This window comes from Rhinatrema bivittatum, chromosome 4 (genome assembly GCF_901001135.1).
Source record: "Rhinatrema bivittatum chromosome 4, aRhiBiv1.1, whole genome shotgun sequence".
In the NCBI taxonomy this organism is placed as follows: domain Eukaryota; kingdom Metazoa; phylum Chordata; class Amphibia; order Gymnophiona; family Rhinatrematidae; genus Rhinatrema; species Rhinatrema bivittatum.
In genome coordinates this window covers 413,633,608-413,656,374 of record NC_042618.1, presented here as the reverse complement: position 1 = coordinate 413,656,374, position 22,767 = coordinate 413,633,608, and the positions used below count along the sequence as shown (strand labels likewise).

The 22,767-nt window shown below is 49.5% G+C and overlaps 1 protein-coding gene across 6 annotated transcripts in view; it reads right to left on the bottom strand.

The window, feature by feature from the left end:
* The window catches only part of DALRD3 (DALR anticodon binding domain containing 3), a 142,513-nt gene that overhangs the window by 37,714 nt on the left and 82,032 nt on the right, over window positions 1-22,767 (bottom strand). For 2 of the 6 annotated variants that reach the window (XR_003856638.1, XM_029601259.1), the window contains exons 12-13: window positions 17,262-17,330; window positions 10,817-10,936 (exon numbers count right to left, since the gene is read on the bottom strand). Coding sequence is in view for 4 of the 6 variants with exons in the window: in XM_029601259.1 (XP_029457119.1) it covers window positions 10,817-10,936; window positions 17,262-17,330 (189 nt within the window). In the remaining 2 variants the exon portion in view is untranslated. Of the gene's footprint in view, window positions 1-5,885; window positions 7,577-10,469; window positions 10,937-17,261; window positions 17,331-22,767 lie in introns of those variants that run through there. The other 4 variants (XM_029601258.1, XR_003856637.1, XM_029601261.1 and 1 more) reach the window with 4 other exon arrangements.

Here is a 22,767-nt window from a genome sequence, read left to right as displayed (position 1 = left end):
CATCAAACATTTAAGAAACACCTCAAAACATGGCTTTTCAGACAAGCCTTCCCGGAGTCCCAAGAACACGCGGACACTGGTCAAAGGACATAACAGAACTTTATGGGGATCCATGATTGTCCTCAACCACCTTAGCATGTTCCCCTCCCTCCCCTCCTCTTCCTCTTCCTTCCCTCCGTCCATCAGCCATCTCGGCCTATCCCTCTCTCTACTCATTGCTACCCATTCCCTTGTCCCTCCTTACACACCCAGTGTCATCCTCTTTCAAGATAACCCCTACTACCTTACTTATGAGTTAACAATCAACCATTATACTTAGTAGCTAATGCTAATGTTTTTATATCCTGGTTTTGCTCTTACATCCTTTAGGGCCCCCCTTTACGCCCTATTTGGATGGTTCTCAGGTTCATAGCGATACTCTATTAGACGCCGTGTTTTAATTTAACGCCTGTTATTACTGTTTTGCTGTTTTATTTATTTATTTTATCAGACGCCTCGTTTTAATGTAACGCCTTAGCTGCGATTGTTCTGTTATAATGGAAACCGATATGATTAGATATTTTTTTCAAGAATGTTGGTATATAAGAATTCTAAATAAATAAATAAATAAATAAATAAATAATTAATTAATTAATATCAAACTACATTCAACAATTGAAACTAATAGGGATAAAAAATCCTCTGCTCTCCATTCTTGGGAACTTTAATCTCCTTGAGATTGTCCTAGTGTGACGGGGTCACTAAGCCAGTCCGGGTAGGTAGAATAAAGCCAGGAACAAAAACTCCCTGGAACCAAAGTCCTAGAAGGAGGGGGAAGAAAACCCAGGTGACACAGAGTCAAGGATATACACTGGTGGCTTCCCCTGTAACCATAGAGACAAACTCACAGGTGTGGGAGGTTAAGGGTGGGACTTCCCTCGAGCCAATCAGCTGGCAGAGGAGGAGGAGTTACAGAGTATAAAAAAGACTCCCTAACCCAGCAGTCTCAGTCTCTTGCTGGGAACTGAAGGAGAAGGACCATGCTACCTGCAAGACTGGAACTTTGGTACTCCTGCTTAGATGGAAGACGGATGGCTGGCGTGACTTCCTTGAAGGTGAGCTTGGGAGCTAAAGACTGTTTACTATCCGGATGTGCCTACTTAAGGATATTGTTTGAGAGACTGCCAGCGGGTGGTTGTATCTAAGGGACAAGGAAACTATCCTGAGAGATACTGTGGGAGGTGGCAGTTAGGCCCATTGGGTCAGACTTTTGAACTTTGGAGTTGATGTTGGTTGGTTATGAACTTTAGAAGCCAGACATTGCAGGGTGAGTCATTGGCTCACTGGGGAGGGCATCTGCCTTCCAGCCAGGCCGGGAGAGTTCAAACCCCGCCTGGGGAGTTGTGAGGATAAATTACAAAGAACTTCTATTTGAGTTTTCAAGGGACCAGGAAAGCTCTCTCAGGGGCTGGACCTTGGAAACAACGCAGTTGGGAGTGCATGGACCGGAGGAACCGTGACACCTATATTAGTTGGGGGGGGGAAGATGTAGAAAGTTTATCCTCTTTCACTCACACACACATACTCAGTAGCTCTTTCTTCACACACACCCCACTCACAAAAGCTTCTCTCCCCCTCACACATACAAAGGCATGCTCTCACACTCTGTGGCTTTCCCCCTTCTTATACACTCACAGGCCGATACAGTAAAGTTTGTGGGAGAGCGGTGTGCACACAGGCCACTCTCCTGTGCATGCGATTCACTAAAACAAATTTATTCAAATTAGGGCCCGCGGTAAAAAGAGGCGCTAGGGACACTAGCGTGTCCCTAGCGCCTCTTTTTTGACAGGAGCGGCGGCTGTCAGCGAGTTTGACAGCCGGCGCTCAATTTTGCTGGCGTCAGTTCTCAAACCCGCTGACAGCCACGGGTTCGGAAACTGGACGCCGGCAAAATTGAGTGTCCGGTTTTCAACCTGCGGGCTGCTTTTAAGTTTTTTTTTTTTAATTTTTTAATTAATTTTTAACTTTTGAAACCTCTGACTTAATATAGCCATGATATTAATTTGAAGGGTGTACAGAAAAGCAGTTTTTACTGCTTTTCTGTGCACTTTCCTGGTGCCAGCAGAAATTAACGCCTATCTTTGGGTAGATGCTAATTTCTGAAAGTAAAATGTGCGGCTTGGCTGCACATTTTACTTACTGAATTGCGCGGGAATAACTAATAGGGCCATCAACATGCATTTGCATGTTGCGGGTGCTATTAGTTTCGGGGGGTTGGTCGTGCGTTTTCGACACGCTATTACCCCTTACTGAATAAGGGGTAAAGCTAGCACGACAAACGCGTGTCCAAACGCGGGTTAACACTGTATCGGCCTGTCACAGAGGCAATATCAAACTCAGTGTCTCTCGCTCCCCCTCGCATATACACAGGAAGTCTCTCACACTCTGTGTCTCACTTTTACACACAAACACTCTCTCACTCTGGCTCTTACATACACAGGCACTCTCTCACACTCGGTGGCTCTCTCCTTCACACACACACACACCCACCCCAGAATCTAGGAAACTTTTGGCACAGGACCCACCAGCTCCTTGCTACAGTCGCAGAAAAGTACAAAACATAGGCAGTTAAGAGATGTTGCCTGACTCCTCACTTCAAACCAGGGGACAGAGTATAGCTAAACACCTGTAGCCTCCATTTAAAGATTCTGTCCTTGAAACTTGCACAACATTTCATCAGTTCATTCACTGTTATTCATCAGCTGAACCCGGTTGTTATCAATTAAAACTGCCTCCCTCACTCAAGGTCCATGACATGTTCCATGTGACAAAAGCAGCTAAGCCTCTGCTTTTGTCTTGGCCAACATGATCCATCCCTGAACCTACCAGTGTGACCACTGAAGAGGACACATTCTGGAAGCCAGGTTCATTAGAGGCAAGCTAATGTCCAGGTTCCTTGTCTCACCAACGAGTTTCATCCCCTCTTTCCCTATAAGCCCAGGGCCCTGGGCAGGGGTAATGTAATGTTTAGCCAGCCATGGGTAGTCCCCACAACCGGCTGCACTCATCCTGACCTAGCTGCAGCATCTTCACAGCAGAAACTTCGTCACCTCCGCCCTGCTCTGACCCACTGATGCCTCGCCCTTAGGCTCATGCACGGATTGCATGCCCACACATTGCACACTGGCCTATGAGGTCCTGCGGTGAGAAACCCCAGCAGCAGCACTCCCTGACCATTGCCTGGACCTTGACACTGCTTGATATCTGCCTGCTCCAACCATGGCCTGGATTTGACCATTGTTTATTCGCTGCCTGTCCTGACCTTGGCCTACCACCAGACTCTGTCTGATTGTTCTCTATCAGACCCTTGCCTACCCCCTGCCAGCCCTCGGAACCTAAGAGCTAAACTTGAGGGGAACGGAGCTGGTATAAGTGAACCCCTTGATATAGTTCCCTGTTCTTAAGACATATATATCTCTTGTGTCTATTTTTACATATTTTGCGATTGTTCTATGTAAGGGCCATGCCCAAACGTTCTTAGTTGTATGTAAACCGATACAATGTGCAAACGGCTATCGGTATAGAAGAAACTCTAAATAAATAAATAAATAAATAAGCAAGCCCAGACCTCATCTCAGTTCAGCGTGTTCACCTACTGTCGGAGTGGGCCTAGTGGGCTTGCCTTTCAGGCTGCATCAACCATGTCACAGCCAAGGGTTCACACTTCATGACAAAAACTACCAATCATCTGGTTTTCAGCAATCATGCAGTCATTGCTAGAGAATGTAAGATGGAGTGAATTGTCCCTTAGTTTTGTGTAAGGAAAGTTAGAAAGAGAGGGCAGTGAATGGGAGGTTGTACTGCTAACCTCAAGACCCATGTGAACCATGTTTACCTTGGCCAAAATGGGGCTATAATAATCATTGTAGCCTTGGCCTTTCATAGCTTTTGAATTGTTCTGGAGATTAGTAGTATTCGAGGAAATGCATACATTAGACTTTTGGACCATGGATATGCAAATGTGTCCAAGGTCACTACTTGGTTGGAAGGATCCTTTGAGCGGAAATGTGGTAGTTTCTGTTTGAGCAGCAAAGCAAAGAGATCGATAGCTGGGATGCTCCACCTCGCAAAAACCTGGCAAGCTATATCTAGATGAAGAGACCACTCGTGAGACTGTAACTCTCTGCTCAAGCCATCTGCCAAGCGATCATGTATGCCTGGAAGGTAAAGTGTAGTCAAGTGGATATTCCATTTGATATCCCAGTGCCAGATCACTACTGCTTAGTGATCTGGCACGCTAACTTAGTAAAGTGCCAGATCACTAAGCGTGCCACACGCTAACTTAGTAAAGTTAGTGTGTGGCACATTTAAAACTAATTGGAGAAAGTTCTTTTTCACTCAATGCACAATTAAACTCTGGAATTTCTTGCCAGAGGATGTGGTTAGTGCAGTCAGTATAGCTGTGTTTAAAAAAGGATTGGATAAGTTCTTGGAGGAGAAGTCCACTACCTACTATTAACTGAGTTGACTTAGAAAATAGCCACTGCTATTACTAGTAATGGTAACATGGAATACACTAGTTTTTGGGTACTTGCCAGGTTCTTATGCCCTGGATTGGCCACTGTTGGAAACAGGATGCTGGGCTTGATGGACCCTTGGTCTGACCCAGTATGGCATGTTCTTATGCTTCCTTTCACAGCTTGTAAGAGCCTGTTCCCCCTTGCTTATTTATGTAGAACATGATGACCTGATTGTCTGTCTGCACCTGTAGAACTTTATTGACTATCCAAGGTTTGAATGCCACCATGTCCTTGAAAATCCTCTTGAGCACCAAGAGATTTTTGTGATATCTGTATTTCTGCACATCTTAAACATCTTGAGTGGTCATGTGATCAAGATTAACTCCACAACCGCAAAGTGACGCACTTGTCATGAGGATGAGATGGACGTTTGACACATGAATGTTCCTTCCAGTATAAAGGTTCTTGTCGCTCAGTCACCTCTTCAGCGAGGGAATTAGATTGCGGGTAATGGGAACTTTCGCTTGTAGAAGCTGATTCCAGTGAAAGCGCAACTGCTACTGAGCTGGGTGCATTAACAAGCGAGCCAAAGATGTAATGTGCACCATGGATTCCATATTTGAGAAAATTCCTAGCAGTCACCCATGGTCTTCTGGAAATCATGTAAACTGGAGTCTTTAGATTGAGTCCTCTCTACGCTGGAAAATATGCCTTTCTGTCTTCCATATTGAGTTAGGCCCTGATGAAGAGTAGCTGTTGCACGAGTATCAAATTGGATTTTCAAAGTTTACTACAAAACCCAACCGTTGCATGGTACGGACTACTTGAGCTGCATTGAGCATCAATTCTTTTTGAGGAAGTGCTTGATAATAGCCAGTTGTTGTGATATGGAAAAACCAGCAGGTTCTTTGTCTGCAAATATGCTGCTACTACCGCTAGATATTTTGCTGACAGACTGCTGAACTGGAAGTGCTAATTTTGAAGAGTGAATCTGAGAAATTGTCTGTGCTTCAGATGGATAGGGATGTGTGTGTAAGCATCCTTCTTGTCTATTGAGGTTAACCAGTCTCCTTTCTGAAGCAGAGTTAAAATAGTGCTTAGAGTGTTTATCTTGAATTTTTCTCTCTCCAGGTAAGAACTGAGATCATGAAGGTCCAGTATTGATTGAAGATCTGTTTTCTTCAAAATAAGAAAATATCTAGACTAGAACCTCTTCCTATTTGATCTGGCGCAATGTTCCTTCTAAGATTTGACAGGCTATATGCGCAAAAATGTTCTTTCATGCAACGTTTTATAAGCTGAGCTAAAATATGTGTGCTACTAGCCAAGTGTGCCTGAGCAAAAATAGTGTGAAAAATATCAAATTTCAAATGTTTTATTAAACTGTTTTAATGAAAATAATTCTCCATTACTTAAATCCATCATGAAGCAAGAATAGGTTAAGGCACAATTTGCTATTGCTGCAAAATTCAAATAATTCTATATGGCTAGACACATTGTGAAGTAACCCAAAACCCCACAAAAAAGACAAAATCTCTATAGCAAACCTATCATAACATAACAGTAGTAACACCAAGCTACAAACAACAACCCTTCTTGAGAAAAAGCAGCAATGTAAATATTACTCTGGGTTCTAGAATACCACTTACTGGAGAAACAAAACAAACCTGATTCCTATAGATCCTACACAGGCACTACACATTAGCAGAATATCTCACCTTAGTCATGAGGGATGTGCATTTGATTAAAATGCATGTACAAAATGCACCAAATAAGGCTGATTTGTTTCATTCATGGGGCCCCAAAATGAATTAGGGGGACCTGAATGAAACAAAGCTTATTTGTTGCATTTTTTAAAAATAAATGCATTGGGTCTAGACCTAGGCCTGAAGCCAGGGCCTCACCTAGGGCATAGACAAATGTCTAAAGCAGGAGCTATGGCCTAGGCCCAGTGTCTTGGTCTGGGCCCAGGCTGACGTTAGGGCCTCAGCTGAGCACCCCTAAACAAACTCTTACCTTATCCACTGGCTATCTGTGGGAGCATTGGCATTGGACCTGGGTCCAGGTTGAGGCCACAGCATTGGACTCGGCCTCCAGGTCGGGCCACAGCATTGGGCCTGGACCCAGGCTCCAGCCTAGGCAGAGACCCATGCATCAAGACCCAGCCTCCGGGCCAGGCCCCAGTGTTGGGGCTGGGTCTGGGTTATGGCCCCGGTGTCAAGACCCAGCCTCTGTGCCAGGCTACAGCATCAGTCCTGAGCTCGGGCATTGGCCGAGGCTGAGGTCGCAGTAACTTACCTTGGCCTCAGCCTACACAAGGCCAAGACTTTGGCCTGGGCCTAGGCTGAGGCCAAGATGATGGGACCTGGCTTCCAGACCGGGTCTTGGTGTCAGGTGTCGGTCCTGGTTGACACCCTGGCATTGGAACCTAGCCTTTGGGTCAGGGCCTAGGTATCGCCAGCATATCCCCACCGGACTAGGTAAGTGGGAGCTGGTGGATCCTGGCTCCCTGCATTTTTCCAGGTTGGTGGGAGGCCTTGAGAGGTCCCGTTTTGTGTGTGTGTGGCGGGGGGGGGGTGTGTGTGTTTAAATGTTTGATTCGTTTTTTTCACATAAATGAAACAAATCAAACATTCCACAAACTGAAACTGGTGGGAAAAAATCCTTCCAAAACGAAAAGTTAAAATGACTTTTTTTCCCTGCACATCCCTATTAGTCACATGTGCAGAACATAAAGATTACAGAGCTGAGACTTGGACCTCATATCAGCTGATCAATTCCTCAACCACAGCAGACGTTGCACCAAGACTGCTGCGACCATATTCCTGGCTGAAGTCCAACGCAAGTCCTAAATCGCATCAGCCTCATATGCAATCCTGGCCACCACCTGAGTTGCCTGGCTATTAACACCAGTGATTACTGAAGACTTTTCCTGAGACTTCTGGATCCAATGTAAACAGGCCCTCTGCATCAGACTTCCACAGATACCACTCGCAGGCTCAGCACCGAGGCTTTAAACATCTTCTCCTGATGAATCTCTAGCTTCCATTCCTGCACGTCCTTTAACGCTGTCAAACCTGCAACCAGAATGGTCATCTTGTTAGTGACTGCCAAGACCGAAGCATCCACCTTCAGCAATACCAGCAGCTGCAGGATATCCTCTGTCAGGGGATACAACCTTGCTACGGCTCTATCCACCTTGGGGCTTGCCTCCAGGAAGTCCCATTCCTGGTAAACAGTTTGTTGATCCTTTTAGGGAAAGGAAAGGCTTTTGGTGAGCCCCGGAGTTCAACCAACACTAGATCCACACCTTCATTGTCTGTCTCCTCCTGGACCACCTTAATACCCAGTTCCTTCTGAACATGGATATTAAGGGGGCCTCAACTCCTCCTTACAAAACAGATGAACCACCTGCAGGTCATCTTCCTCAATTATCGGGATCTCTTCCGGATCAGCCATGTCCTTATCCCCGTCCTGATCGACATCTGCTGTGAGATTTGCTGGGTCATCCTGATCCACCCCTCGGCCTCTTTACAGCAGGACAAGACGCCTGACAGAAATGCCCTTTTATAGCCAGTGCTTTTCCTGGTTAAAAAGGCCTTATGCATAAGGTAGAGAAAGTCTGAGGAAAATGCCACATCATCCTCTCCCCTCTCCAGCACAGAGCTCGCATTTCCCCCTTCCCAGCAGGATTGCCAGAGACAACAGGGGAGGGGAGTCCCTGGGCTCCTGGGTATCCGTCACCCTCCGAGCTGTAGCCCTACTCCTGCTTGACAGGCTTAGGCTCCCAGTATTGAGCTGACACGGCCTTGGGAACCTATGACTTTCTTACCAACCTCATTCCCCCCTCCCCCCCCCCCCCCCCCGAGGGCCCCTCCCCTCCAGAAATGAATCGCGGCATTGCACTGCTGCATTCAGCTGTCCCTGAGCCAGGCCACTGGCCCAACAAGCTTTCCTGCACAGGAAAACCACTGTCTGCGTCATCTTGTCTCCACGCGGCTGAACCTGCTGCAGAGGAACAGAAACCGCATGATTGCTGCATGCAGGAGAGGAGGGGAAGACTTCCCGAGCAGCCCAAAGCTTTCCCTTGCTGGGAAATCATCAACTCAACCATAAAAGAATGCTACTTCAAACTCCTCAAAAAAACTGAAACCTCTCCTCTACTTCAATGACTTCCGCACAGTCCTGCAGACCACCATCTTCTCTAAAATTGACTACTGTAATTCTCTTCTCCTAGGCCTCCCCACCTCAACCATTAAACCTCTCCAAATGCTGCAAAATGCCTCTGCCAGAATTCTAACACCTGCAAAACAGACCGTATCACCCCCGCACTTAAAGAACTCCACTGGCTTCCAATATCTTTCCGAATTCTCTACAAAAATCTCTCAATCATACACAAAACCCTACACAACTGTAACATACACTGGCTGGACAATTCCCTCCGCCTCCATACCTCCAACCGACCCACCAGATCAGCTTACAAAGGTACCCTACACACACACCTCCGCCAAGTCCACCCATCTCAACTCCACGAAAGATCGAGCCCTAACGATCGCAGGACCCGCCCTCTGGAACTCTATGCCTCCCGACCTCCGTCTAGAGCTATGCACCCAGAAATTCAAGAAAAAACTAAAGACCTGGCTCTTTAAACAGGCATTCCCCGAATAGTGCTCTATTCAATATCTGCATTAATATATTTGATTCTTGTTTTGTATAATACATATTTTTCTGCCTCATGTATATATAATATTTATCCTATATTATATCTTCCTTCATATCTTATTTAACAATTATTCTACATTGTATCTTCCCTATTATCAATCTTGTCGAATTGTATTATAACTGTATATTTCCTTTTTATCATGTTTCGTTGATGTCCTCCAAGTTCCCACACACAATGTTCCATGTATTGCGTTAATGTTCCTTGTAAACTGATATGATGTTCCTACGAATACCGGTATATAAAAGGTCTTAAATAAAATAAATAAAAATAAATAAATCGCTGTCTGAGCCATTTTGTCTCCATGCGGCTGGGCCTGCTGCAAAGATACAGAAGCTGCGTGATCGTGGCACATGGGAGAGGGGAGGAACACGGCCCAATGTAATCAGCGGCTCCCCAAGCAGCCTAAAGCTGCGAACAGAGAAGCTACACTGCTTCCTTCCCCAGCCCAGGCCTGCCCTGATGATCTAACCAGAAGCAGCCCACGCAGTTGCTGCTGAAAGAAAAATGTAACACTTTTTTTTTTTTTAACAGCAGCCACCGCAAAGGAAAAAATTCAAGCAAAAAAAGGAAGACTTCCCTGCTGCTGGCAACAACTTTGGGAAGGAGGCTTCAGGGGATACGAGGGAACCAGGACCCCTGGCTGTCAGACCCCTGGATCTGTTGCAGGCTAAAGCTGATCAGGGATTACCAACCCCCTCCCCCCCCCCCCCCCCCCCCCCCCCGCTGAACCTGAGAGATGTCCCATGAAGGAACCTAACACCTCAGGGAGCGTCTTCTAACTTCTCTTCTTCTGTCCCTCCTTTCTTTCTTTCTTTTTTCTTAAGTGCAGGTTTGCATCTCTACCATCTGCTGGAGACAGAAATACTGAGGGACTGCAGGTGGCACTCTCGGTTATGTAGCAGTGCCTCAACGTTTTTAGTTCTCTGCTGGTAGGAATGCAAAACCCACTTGTCTGGACTGATCTGGGGTAGGAACAGGAATGTAGAATGCTAGGTACTAATTTCTGCCTCTTCTTCCTCAGCTTGCACTTTAGCAGGGATGGTCTCCTCTGGTATATATCCACAATGAATATGCATGAGATTAGCATGCATTGCCTCCACTGTATGCAAGTAACCCCTGCATATTAATTTTGGAATTAATCTTGAAAGCAGACCTGCTTGTGGCTCTTGAGGACTGGAGTTGGCCTCTCCTAACCTATAGTCTTGTACAATAATACAGAAATTGCCGGCTAATAAGGACCTCTTTTATAAACAAAAGAACAACTCCATAAAATTTAATAAAAAACGAAGATACAGGGAATCAAGCAATACATCATTATGAATGTTTTTATGTAATTTACTAGAAATGGTGGCATATGTGAGTAATACATTTTTTAATAATAATAATCATTACGAACAAACTCACTACCAAACATCTGCAATCATTCTGAATGTGCTCTGATGAGATATATTTTCTGAATGGCACTTGATTGCGATATCTGGTACTTGAACTGGCTTGTGTCTGGCCTTTGGAGTTTTATAGAACATCCTGAAATTACCTGGCAGTTCCTTTTCAACAGTGGCTAAAAGTGCAGTAATGTATTTTAGGAACATACTCAAATTTGTTTGAGTGGAGGGATGTGTAGCGTGGCCAATGCACTGTGAAACACCTCTTGCACTGCCTTCATCAGCTGTAACCTGGCAAACATCTGGCTGAACAGGTGAGGCAATGGCTCCTGTATAGCAAGGAAAACAAATTAAAACATCAAATCTGAGAAAAATAATAAAATTATTCCTTACCTGCTAATTTTCGTTCCTGTAGTACCATGGATCAGTCCAGATGGTAGGTTATGTCCCCCGTCCAGCAGATGGAGTCAGAACAAAAAGCTCGGGGGGGAGGTACTATATAACCTCACCTCCCTTGGCTCAATCCTCAGTAACTAGACTAGCAAAGCCAAGAAGAGAAGAGACAGAGGGATCAAGTAACTAAACGCTGACAAGGCAACGTTAGAGAATTTTATAACTGCCGTAAAAAACCCCAATGGGAACTTGTAAACAGAACTGTAAGACAAACAGACTCTGGTTCCCCAGGGCGCACAGAGGTGAGTCGGAGATGTCATTCGAGCAGAGGCATACCCCAAGAAATCCCCCAAACCAGGGAGGGCGTCTGGACTGATCCATGGTACTACAGGAACGAAAATTAGCAGGTAAGGAATCATTTTCTTTTCCCTATTCGTACCAGGATCAGTCCAGATGGTGGGATGTACCAAAGCTTCCCTACTATGGGTGGGCCATAGACAGCCCCGAAGGAACCGAAAACTGGTGCCCGTACATCCAGACGCTAGTGTCTCGCAAAGGTATGGAGAGACTTCCATGTGGCCGCCCTGCAGATCTCCTGCGAAGACACTGAAGTACTCTCTGCCCAGGAAGTAGCTTGAGAGCGAAGGGAGTGCACTTTGACACCCAGCGGAGGGTGGCTCCCGGCACCGAGATATGTGGCGGCAATCGCTCCCTTCAGCCAACGGGCGATGGTCGGTTTGGAGGCCATACGACCCTTCTTAGGTCCCGACCAGAGTACGAACAAGTGATCCAAAAAGCGAAACTCATTGGTGACTGCCAAATATTGCAGCAGACATCGCTTAACATCGAGCTTGCGAAGATCTCTGGAGTCCATCGAGGAAAAGGAAGGCAATTCAACGGACTGGTTGAGATGAAAGGCCGAGACTACCTTGGGAAGAAATGATGGAACCGTGTGCAAGGAAACACCCTCATTGGTAAACCGGAGATATGGCTCTCGGCAGGACAACGCTTGAAGCTCGGAAATGCGACGTGCCGAGCTGATCGCTACCAGGAAGATCGTCTTGAAGGTGATATCCTTGATGGTGGCAGCCCGAAGAGGCTCGAAAGGTGGTCCGCTGAGGACGCGGAGTACCAAGTTGAGATTCCGGGAAGGACAAGGTGGCCATAGCGGTGGCTTCAGGTGCTTAACACCCTTTAGGAAACGCAGGATATCCGGGTGGGTTGAGAGTAGCGACTTTCTCCCATTGTGAAGGAAAGCTCCCAACGCCGCCACTTGAACCCGGATGGAGTTATAGGCGAGGCCCAAATCCAGACCGGCCTGCAAAAACGAGAGAATCTGTGCCACCGAGGCGTGGGACGGTTGGATGGTATGTGACTGGCACCATGTCTCAAAGACCTTCCATACCCGCACATAAGTAACGGAGGTGGACGTTTTTCGTGCCCGCAGTAGAGTGGAAATCACCTCCTCTGGATACCCACGACGCCTCAGCTTACGCCTCTCAAAAGCCAAGCTGCAAGACAAGCAATCTGCCTCCTTGAAAAATATGGGACCTTGACTGAGGAGACGTCAAGGTCCCACCGCCAGGTGGAGGAGGTCTGCGAACCACGGCCATCAGGGCCATTCTGGCGCCACCAGGATTACCGAACCCTGATGGCTCTCTATCCGCTGAAGTACCTTCCCCACAAGGAGCCACGGAGGGAAGACATACAATCGAATCTGCCGGGGCCACGGCAGTACCAGGGCATCGACCCCTTCCGCGCCGTGCTCTCTTCTGCTGCTGAAGAAGCAAAGGGCCTTTGTATTGCCGGCTGTGGCCATGAGGTCCATGTGGGGAGTCCCCCACCATCTTACTATCAGACGCATTGCTTCCTCCGAGAGCTCCCACTCTCCTGGATCTATGTGCTGCCGGCTTAGGAAGTCCACTTGTACATTGTCCACGTCTGCAATGTGGGAGGCTGCCAGATGGCTCAAGTGCAGTTTCGCCCACTGCATCAGCTTGTCTGCTTCTGAGTCGCGACGGCTCCTCGTGCTTCCCTGGCGATTGATGTACACCACCTGGTCGCGTTGTCCGAGAGAATCCTGACCGCCTGATGGCGAACCAGCGGGAGGAAGCCTTTCAATGCTAAGCGGACCGCTCTGGTCTCTAGGCGGTTGATGGGCCACCGCACTTGATCCGCCGTCCAACGGCCCTGTATGGAGCTCGACCGACAGACCGCTCCCCAGCCAACTAGATTGGCGTCCGTGGTGACTACCACCCAGTCCGGAACTTCCAGGAATACTCCCTGGGCTAAGTGTCGAGGGTCCAGCCACCAGCGGAGGCCGAGTTGTGTAGAGATCGGGATTGGAAGTACCGCCTGAAAGTCCCGCGACACCGGCTTCCAACGGGATAGCAATGCCTTCTGGAGAGTGCGCAAAGGCCCACGGGACCAGGTCGATAGTGGAAGCCATGGTTCCCAGAACCTGTAGGTAATCCCACGCTGTGGGGGCAGGAAGCGCCGTGAAGCGAAGAATCTGCTCGCTCAGCGCTTGTGCCCGCTCCAGTCGCAAGAACACCTTGGTGTTGAAGCGCGCCCCCAGAAAGTTCAACGATTGGGATGGAATGAGGTTGCTCTTGGCATAGTTGATAATCCACCCCAGGGACCGGAGCAACTGTACCACCCTGTCGACCGCTTGAAACCCCTGGATCAGAGACTTCGCCCATATGAGCCAGTCGTCCAGGTAAGGGTGCACCAGCATACCTTCCTGGCATAGAGCTGCCGCCACTACTACCATGACCTTCGTAAAGACGCGTGGAGCTGTTGCCAAACTGAAGGGAAGGGCTCGGAATTGAAAGTGCTGCCCCAAGATCTTGAAGCGAAGGTAGCGTTGATGTGCCCGAAGAACCGGGATATGAAGGACGCCTCCGTGAGATCCAGGGAGGCGAGAAATTCCCCCTGATGGACTGCTGCCAGCACTGAGCGTAGTGTTTCCATACAAAATCGCGGGACCCTGAGGGACTTGTTGACGGTCTTGAGATCCAGGATGGGTTGGAAAGTGCCTTCCTTCTTGGGCACCACGAAATAAATGGAATAATGTCCCCGACCCAGCTCGGAGGCGGCTACTGAGACTATCGCCCCCAGTGAGAGTAGGCGGTCGAGGGTCTGCCAAACGGCCCTTCGCTTGTGAAGGGACCCGCATGGGGAGAAGAGGAACATGTCCCTGGGCGCGCGGACAAAATCCAATGCGTAGCCGTGTTTTAGAATATCCAAGACCCACTGATCTGACGTGATTCGGACCCACTCTTTGTAGAAGAGAGCAATCTGACCCCCTACCCAGGGAGTCGGTTCGTGGGTCGGCCTGGCATCATTGGACTGATTTCGAGGAGGTGCCCGGGCCCTGTCCTTCCTTGCCGGGCCTGCGGCCTCGAAAGGACTGGTTCCAGGTATGCGAGCGAGATGACAGAGTCCGGGGTGGCTGCTGCTGCTGCTGCCTCGTAGTGCGGGACCAGCGTTGATTGTGGGACCGGTACCTGGTGGAGCTGAAGGATCTAGTAGACAGAGGCCTATCCTCTGGAAGTCTGTGCACTGCATTCTCGTTGAGGGACTTGATGATTTGGTCCAGATCCTCTCCGAAGAGAAACTTGCCTTTGAAGGGGAGCAATCCCAGGCAGGTCTTAGACGAGGCATCCGGCGACCAGTTTCGGAGCCACAGGAGACGACGGGCCGAGACCGCAGCCACCATTGATCGGGCCTGAACCCGAAGGAGGTCATAGAGGGCGTCTGCCCCATAGGCTACCATGGCCTCCAACCTATCCGCCTGCTGGGCCTCCGCAGCCGGCAGATCCTGTGAGGTGAGCAGCTGTTGAAGCCAACGAAGACCAGCTCTCTGTGCTAGTGAACTACAGATGGCCGCCCGAATCCCTAGCGCAGAAACCTCAAAGATTCTCTTGAGATAGACCTCCAACTTCCTGTCCTGGAGGTCCTTCAACGCCATGTTGCCTGTGACGGGGATGATGGTACGCTTCATGACTGCCGAGACAGTGGAATCCACGGCCAGGACCTTGAGCAGCTCCAGAAACTCCTCCGGAAGGGGATAGAGCTTTTCCATCACTCTACTGCCCTTGAGAGAGGCCTCCGGTGCATCCCATTCCCTGGAGGTTAATTGTAAGAAGGTGGGATGAGTTGGAAAGGCTTTAGCCAGCGGACGGAGGCCTGCCAGCAGGGGATCCCCTTTCCTCCCCTGGGGGACGGGCCCCACTGGTTCCGGGGGAGGCATCAATGTCCATCTCCTGTAGGATGTGGGGAATAAGGTCGTCCAGCTCCTCCGACTGAAAAATGCAGAGGACCCTCGGATCGTCTCCCTCCACCTAGGCCGCCAAGGTGGGGTCGTCCCCAGCAGTATCCTGGAGAGGGTCCCCCCTCTGGAGTGGCGAGCGATCCACGTGATGGCGCAAGGGGGTCCCGGGAGGCCCTGGCGCTCCCCCAGATGGTTGGGCACTATCCTGTGGGGAAGACCCCCCAGGGGTGGAAACGTGCGCGCCAGTTTGGGGGGAGGGGGCCCCACGGAAAAATCTATAGGCTGAAACCTGCTCTGCAGGAAAGCCCTGTGCATCAAAACAACAAATTCCAGGGAAAACAAGGGTGCCCCTGAGGGGGGGCAAGCCGGGGCCTCCCCTTCCTGAAAAACTGGTTCCGGATCTGTAATCGGCGCTAAAACGGGAGGCGCCGCTAAGATGGGGCCCTCTGTGTCCTCCTCAGAAATGCCGGCCTCCGAATCTGAAAATAAAATGGCCGCCGTTCCCGCGCTCAGAGGGAATGGGGCCTGCCACTTCCTAGCCGCGTGGTCCTCCTGCTGAGAGCTGTCTTCCCCATCGAGGAGGCAGCTTGCGCAGAGCCCCTCCAGCGACAGCCGACCCCCCCCCTCCGCCTGCCGCATGAAGAACAGGCTGCCGATCGCGGCATGGCGGGTCCAGGGGGGGAGGAGCAAGACCAAAACGGCGAAGTCCTCGCTCCTGAATGCCGAAGGCACACGGACCATCCCCCCCCCCCCCACCGACCCGAAGGAGCCGCCGGGGAATCGGACCTCCCGGCGGCCCCGGGGAATGACACATCGCGGGGCTGCGGGTCGGCAGCGGCTACGGAGGTGGGGGGGTGGAGAGGTCAGCACCACTAACGTGCACCCCGGGTCCGGCCCAGTCCACAGAGACACTGAGTACCGCTAAGCAAGAGGTAAGCCTGAAAGAAATAATCAAATTAAACACTTACCCCCCAAAACGGAAGGGAGGAAGGCAGAGGGAGGGAGACAAGGGAACAGACCTGTCAGCAAGCCCTTCTGTCCCCACTAAATCAGGAAACGCTCTCTTTTTTTTTTTTTTTTACTTGATCCCTATAGAAAACAGACAAAGAAGGCCTAGGGAACCTAAGCTCCTGTGCTGGGGACTTGCCAGTCCCCTGCTAACATCTGCTGGAGTCAGAAGATACTGAGGATTGAGGCAAGGGAGGTGAGGTTATATAGTACCTCCCCCCCGAGCTTTTGTTCTGACTCCATCTGCTGGAAGGGGGACATAACCCACCGTCTGGAATGATCCTGGTACGTACAGGGAAACTCATGTTGTCAGATATGTTGTTACAATAATTGGCAAGTAGGAAAGAACTTTCTTGAAAATAAAACAAGAAGGGAATATAAGACCCAACATAGCAAGGGACAGTATAGAAATAGTCTGACTAAATAATGCACTTGTTGGAATTTTAAAGTTTGATGATCCTTCTGAGCTAATTCAAAATGAAAATTAAATTCTAATTTCCATTGGTAAAGTTAGAAAAATAATATTTTTTTTGCCCATCTACACCTAGTACTCCCTCAGAGATCCTGTGCTTTCTTTAATTCAGATACTGTCCTTTTCTCCATCACCTCCATGGGGAAGCTGTTCCATTATTCCACTACCTTCTCTGTAAAGAAATATTTCCTTACATTATTCTTCAGTCTTCCTCCTTTCAACATCCCATGATCTCTTGTTCCACAGTCTCCTTTCCATTGAAAAGAAGCCTGCCTCGTGTGCATGAAAACCTTGGAGGTATTTTTCATGTCTTTATCATATCTCCCCTATCCGCCTTTCCTCTAGGGTCATGGGGAGGAGATCTTAAATTGCAGAAATCTGTCCAATACTCCTCCCCACTCCCATGTGCAGCTTATGTGTTTTTTTACCATATGATCCTTCTGCTTCATAATTTTGTAAGAGAAAGAGGGTATTGGTGCCTCCTCTGGTAATCTGTGTGACCTACCCCTAGAATGTGAACCCGGTTGTAATAGGAGCTGAAATCCATGCTCAACTTGACCAGGAATTTACATATCTGAAACAAAGAGAGGAGAATGTATCTGTGTTACTACAACTCAAAGCTTTTGGTTCAGCCACTCTGCTCACTTGCAAATACTTCCCACCACACAAGGAAGAGCAAGTGAGAGTCCACATCTGAATTTCCCTTTGCTATAGGAGCTCCACATCTTCAGCATGATGCGCTCCTTTAAAATGGTGAAATTATTTCTTAATCTGATAATTTCCTTTCCTCGAATGCAGTCCGACCAGTCCATAGGAATGGGTTATGCACACCAACCAACAGATGGAAATAGTGATCAATAGGCTTGCTAATATCACCCCATATATACCTCTGTGCTGACAGCCTGCCAGTACCTCTGTAAAAAAACCAAAAACTTGGACAAATTTAAAAATGAGCAGCAATTTAGAAAAAAATGTATTCCTCTGTGTAATTAATATTTTTTTTTTAACCAAGGACATCCAACAGAACAAGGAAGCAGGAAAACATAGGAATATTTATTTAGATAGTTGGGGGCAGATTTTTAAAGTTACATGCTCGGGGTACATTTGTGCGTGCTACCCAGCGCACACAAATGTACACCCGATTTTATAACATGCGCACGCTGCCGCGCGCATGTTATAAAATCCGGGGTCGGCGGGCGCAAGGGGGTGCACACATGTGCACCTTGCGTGTGCCGAGCCTGAGGGGAGCCCCGATGGCTTTCCCCGTTCCCTCCAAGGCCGCTCCAAAATCGAGGTGGCCTTGGAGGGAACTTTTTTTCAGCCCCCCCCCCCCACCTTCCCCTCCCTTCCCCTATCTAACCCACCTCCCAGCCTTAACTAAATCCCCCCCTACCATTGTTCCAAAAGTTACGCATTTCTTACATTCTCTCCCTCATTAAGTTTATTCCTCATGCTTCAATTAGTATATGAAACTTGGTTCTTACCCGCTAATTTTCATTCCTGTAATACCACAGATCAGTCCAGAAAAGTGGATTGTGTATCCCTACCAGCAGGTGAAGTCAGAGAACAATTTGAACTTTGGGCACTCCTACATAACGAGAGTGCCACCTGCAGTCCCTCAGTATTGGCCTGTACCTAAGCCCACACTAACAGAACTAACTAGCGGCCGAGGTTGAAACCCTAACAAAAAAACGACAACCTGTGGCCTCAACAAACAGACTCAGAAACTGCTCCATCGAGTAACTCTGTCAACACGGAGCTCCGTAATTTAAAAAAAAAAAGCAAATCGTAAGGCAATGCAGTCTTTCGGTATCTGAAGAAAGGGGTGGGCCTCTGGACTGATCTGTGGTATTACAGGAACGAAAATTAGCAGGTAAGAACCAATTTTCATTTCCGTAACATACCCAGCTCAGTCCAGAAAAGTGGGCAGGAACCCGAAAGACCCGCACGCAATATACTCTCACCAAAGGACGATTCATCATCAGCTTTAACATCCAAGCGATGTTTAGTGAAAGTGTGTAAAGAAGACCACACTGCCGCCCTACAAATCTCCTGAGGTGACAGGAGTTGACACTCCGCCCAAGAGGTCGTTTGTGCCCTGGTTGAGTGTGCTCTGAGACCCAATGGCACTTGACGCCCTCGGGGAAATGTAGGTGGAGCCGATGGCTTCCTTAATCCAACGAGAGATGGTCGCATTAGACGCCTTGTCACCCTGTTTGTGCCCCCCAAACAGGAGAAACAAGTGATCCGAACGTTGGAAATTATTAGTAACCTCCAGGTAGTGCAGCAAAATACGCCAGACATCCAATAGATGAAGGTCCCTGCCCTTAGAGGAATCCCGAGCCCAGTGCGGAAAACTGGGAAGATCCACCGCCTGATTGACATGGAAGGCCGAAACCACTTTGGGAAGGAACGAGGGAACCATGCGCAGGGAAATTCTATCGTCATATATCCGAAGAAAGGGATCACGGCACGACAATGCCTGCAATTCCGAAATCCGGCGGGCCGAGCAAATAGCCACCAAAAACACTGTTTTTAAAGTCAGATCCTTCAACGAAGCCCTGCACAAAGGCTCAAAGGGGGCTTCGCACAGTGCCCGGAGAACTAGATTCAAACTCCAATCGGGACATAAAGGCCGGACAGGCGGATGCAGATGTTTAACCCCTTTGAGAAAGTGAGCAATATCCGGATGGACAGCTAGAGACACACCATTCAACTGACCCCGCAAGGCACCCAACGCTGCCACCTGAACCCGAAGGGAATTAAACGCTAACCCCCTAGCAAGTCCTTGCTGCAAAAATTCAAGCACCCGGATGACATCCACTGTCAACATATTGCAGGAGCATTGGAGACACCATGCCTCAAATAGTTTCCAAACGCAAACATAAGCCATAGATGTGGCTGGACGGTGAGCCTGTAGGAGTGTGGAAATAACCTGCTCAAAATAACCCTTCAAGCGTAAATGTCGCCTCTCAAAAGCCAGGCCGCGAGAGAGAAGTGATCCTCCCAATCCGAAAATATGGGCCCCTGACGGAGAAGATGCGGTAGATGAGCGAGTCGCAACAGACCCTCTAGGGTCAGGCAAATTAGACCCGCAAACCACGGGCGACGCGGCCTCTCCGGCGCCACCAGAACCACCCTGCCGGGATGGAGTTCGATGCGACAAAGAAGTCAACCAATGAGGGGCCACGGAGGAAAGGCATACAGAAGAATTCCCATGGGCCAGGAACACACCAGTGCGTCGAGACCCACCGAGCCCTGCTCTCGCCGACGGCTGAAAAATCTGTCTGTCTTCGCGTTCGTCCTGGTTGCCATCAGATCCAACTGCGGCACACCCCACCGGGCGCAAATGAGGTTCCACGTGTCGCGAGACAGTTCCCATTCCCCAGGATCGAGCTGTTGTCTGCTGAGAAAATTGGCCTGCACATTCTCCACTCCCGCGACATGAGAAGCTGCAATTCCCTGGAGATGGCGCTCCGCCCAGGTGAACAGGAAGTGTGCCTCGAGCGCAACCGCGGGACATCTTGTGCCTCCTTGGCGGTTGATGTAAGCTACTGTCGTCGCATTGTTGGAGAACACGTGAACCATGCTGTTCCGAATCCAGGGGAGAAATGCCTGTAAGGCCAGCCGTATGGCTCTCGTCTCGAGCCGATTGATAGACCAGGACCCCTCCATCGGAGACCAGAGCCCTTGGGCGGTTCTGTCTGCACACACTGCTCCCCAGCCAGACAGACTGGCTTCGGTGGAGATTATTATCCAATCCGCGGGATCCAAGTCCACTCCCCGTTCCAGATTGTCGCCAACAGCAACCACGACAGACTGAGTCTGGACTCGGGAAATAGCGGCATTGGGAGATGGAACTGTTCCGACACTGGACTCCAGCGCGACAAGAGCGCACGTTGTAATAGTCGCAAGTGAGCAAAAGCCCAGGGCACCAAATCCAAGGTGGAAGCCATGGAGCCCAGGACTTGCAGATGATGCCACACTGTGGGCTAATCGCTCCGCAGGAGAGCGTGAATCTGTTCTTGCAACTTCCGCAAACGATCCTCCGCCAGAAACACCTTGCCTTGTAATGTATCGAATCGCGCTCCCAAGTAAATCAGCTTCTGGGTGGGTTCCAAATGACTTTTCTGCACATTGATGACCCACCCGAGTGACTGTAAGGTGACCATCATCGTGTGGATGGACCATATGCAATCCTCCCGAGACTTGGTGCGCATCAACCAGTCGTCCAGATAAGGATGGACCAGAATACCCTCCTTGCAAAGGAAAGCTGCTACCACCACCATAACCTTTGTGAAAGTCCGAGGAGCTGTGGCAAAGCCAAACAGAAGGGCTTGAAACTGGAAGTGCTAACCCAAGACCTTGAAGCACAGGAACCACTGACGATTCATCCGGATTGGAATATGAAGATACGCCTTCGTAAGATCCAGGTACGATAGACACTCTCCCTTTCGAACCACCGCCATCACAGTCCGTAGGGCTTCCATACGAAAATGAGGGACCCTGAGACAACGGTTGAGTTTCTGCAGATCAAGGATGGGACGAAAAGTGCCCTCCTTTTTCTGGACCAAGAAGTAAATTGAGTACCATCCCCGTCCCTGCTGCGCTTCCGGCATCGGGACAAAGGCTCTGTGGTCTAGCAGCCGCTGCAGGGTATCCTGTACCGCCTCGCGTTTGGCGCGAGAGAGCACACGGGACTCCACAAACATTTCCCAGACTGGACGCACAAACTCCAGGGCGTAACCGTCCCTGATCACCTCCAAGACCCAGTGATCCGAGGTTATTCTTGCCCATTCCACGTAAAAGCCGGATAATCTGCCTCCGATAGCTTCTACGACGGAATGGGTGTTCTTGGCTTCATTGGGCAGGTTTACTGCTACCCGCCCCGAGGTGTCCAGAGTCCCTCCCGGAGCGGTGGCCACCGCGAAAGGACTGTTGGCGACCCGGTGTTGACTTACGACCCGCCGGAGTGGAATATCTGCCAGATCGAAAACGGCGAGAGTCCCGAAAACGAGCCCGAGGGGAAAAAACTTTCTTGGTCACTCTTTTATCCTCTGGCAACCCATGGCCCTTGGATTCCGCAAGGAGCTTGACCAATTGATCCAACTCCTCCCCAAAGAGAAGCTTGCCCTTAAAGTGAAGATTACAAAGTTGGGATTTTGAGGAGAGGTCCACTGCCCAATTCCGTAACCAGAGAAGACGACGAGCTGCCATCTCAGACACCTTGGACCGAGCCGAGGTCTGAATGAGGTCGTATAGTGCATCTGCTCCATACACAATTCCGGCTTCCAAACGGGCTAGTTGCAACGCTCCACCGTCGGCGTCCGCCACATTAGTACTCGCCTCTTGGACCCAGCATAGGCAAGCTCGTTTCATAAGACTAGCGCAGACTGCTGCTCGAAGGCTCAAAGCAGCCACTTCAAAAACTCGCTTCAACTAGATCTCCAGCTTTTGGTCCTGCATGTCCCGCCATGGGTATTGTGGTCTTCTTTGTGACCGCCGAAACGGCCACGTCCACTTTCAGAATCTTCAGCAGGTCCAGCACCTCTGACGACAGCGGGTAGAGCTTTCCCATCGCCCTACCCACTTTTAAGCCCGCATCCGGAGTATCCCACTCACAGGTCACCAGCTTTCGATCTTTCTTAGGCAGTGGAAAAGCTGATGATGACCCCCCAATACCATCCAGAACCGGATTAACCCCTTCATTATCGGAATCCTCTTGAGTAACCTTAAGACCTAGGACATCCAGTACCTGGGGAATAAGCGGGCAAAGCTCATCTCGCTTAAACAGGTGGACAACAGTAGGATCATCACCCTCCACCGGAGGGAGATCATCCCCATCAGGATCATCCGTATCTGTGTCCACCGGATCAGGATTCTGGTCTGGATCCGCACCCGGTAGCTGCCCAGATCCAACCCCCAGACTTGGAACCGGTGCCGCCCCTGCCTCGCGACCATCCTCCCTAGGACAAGAGTGGACCACCGGGTGCTGCTGGGTGGCTGCAGGA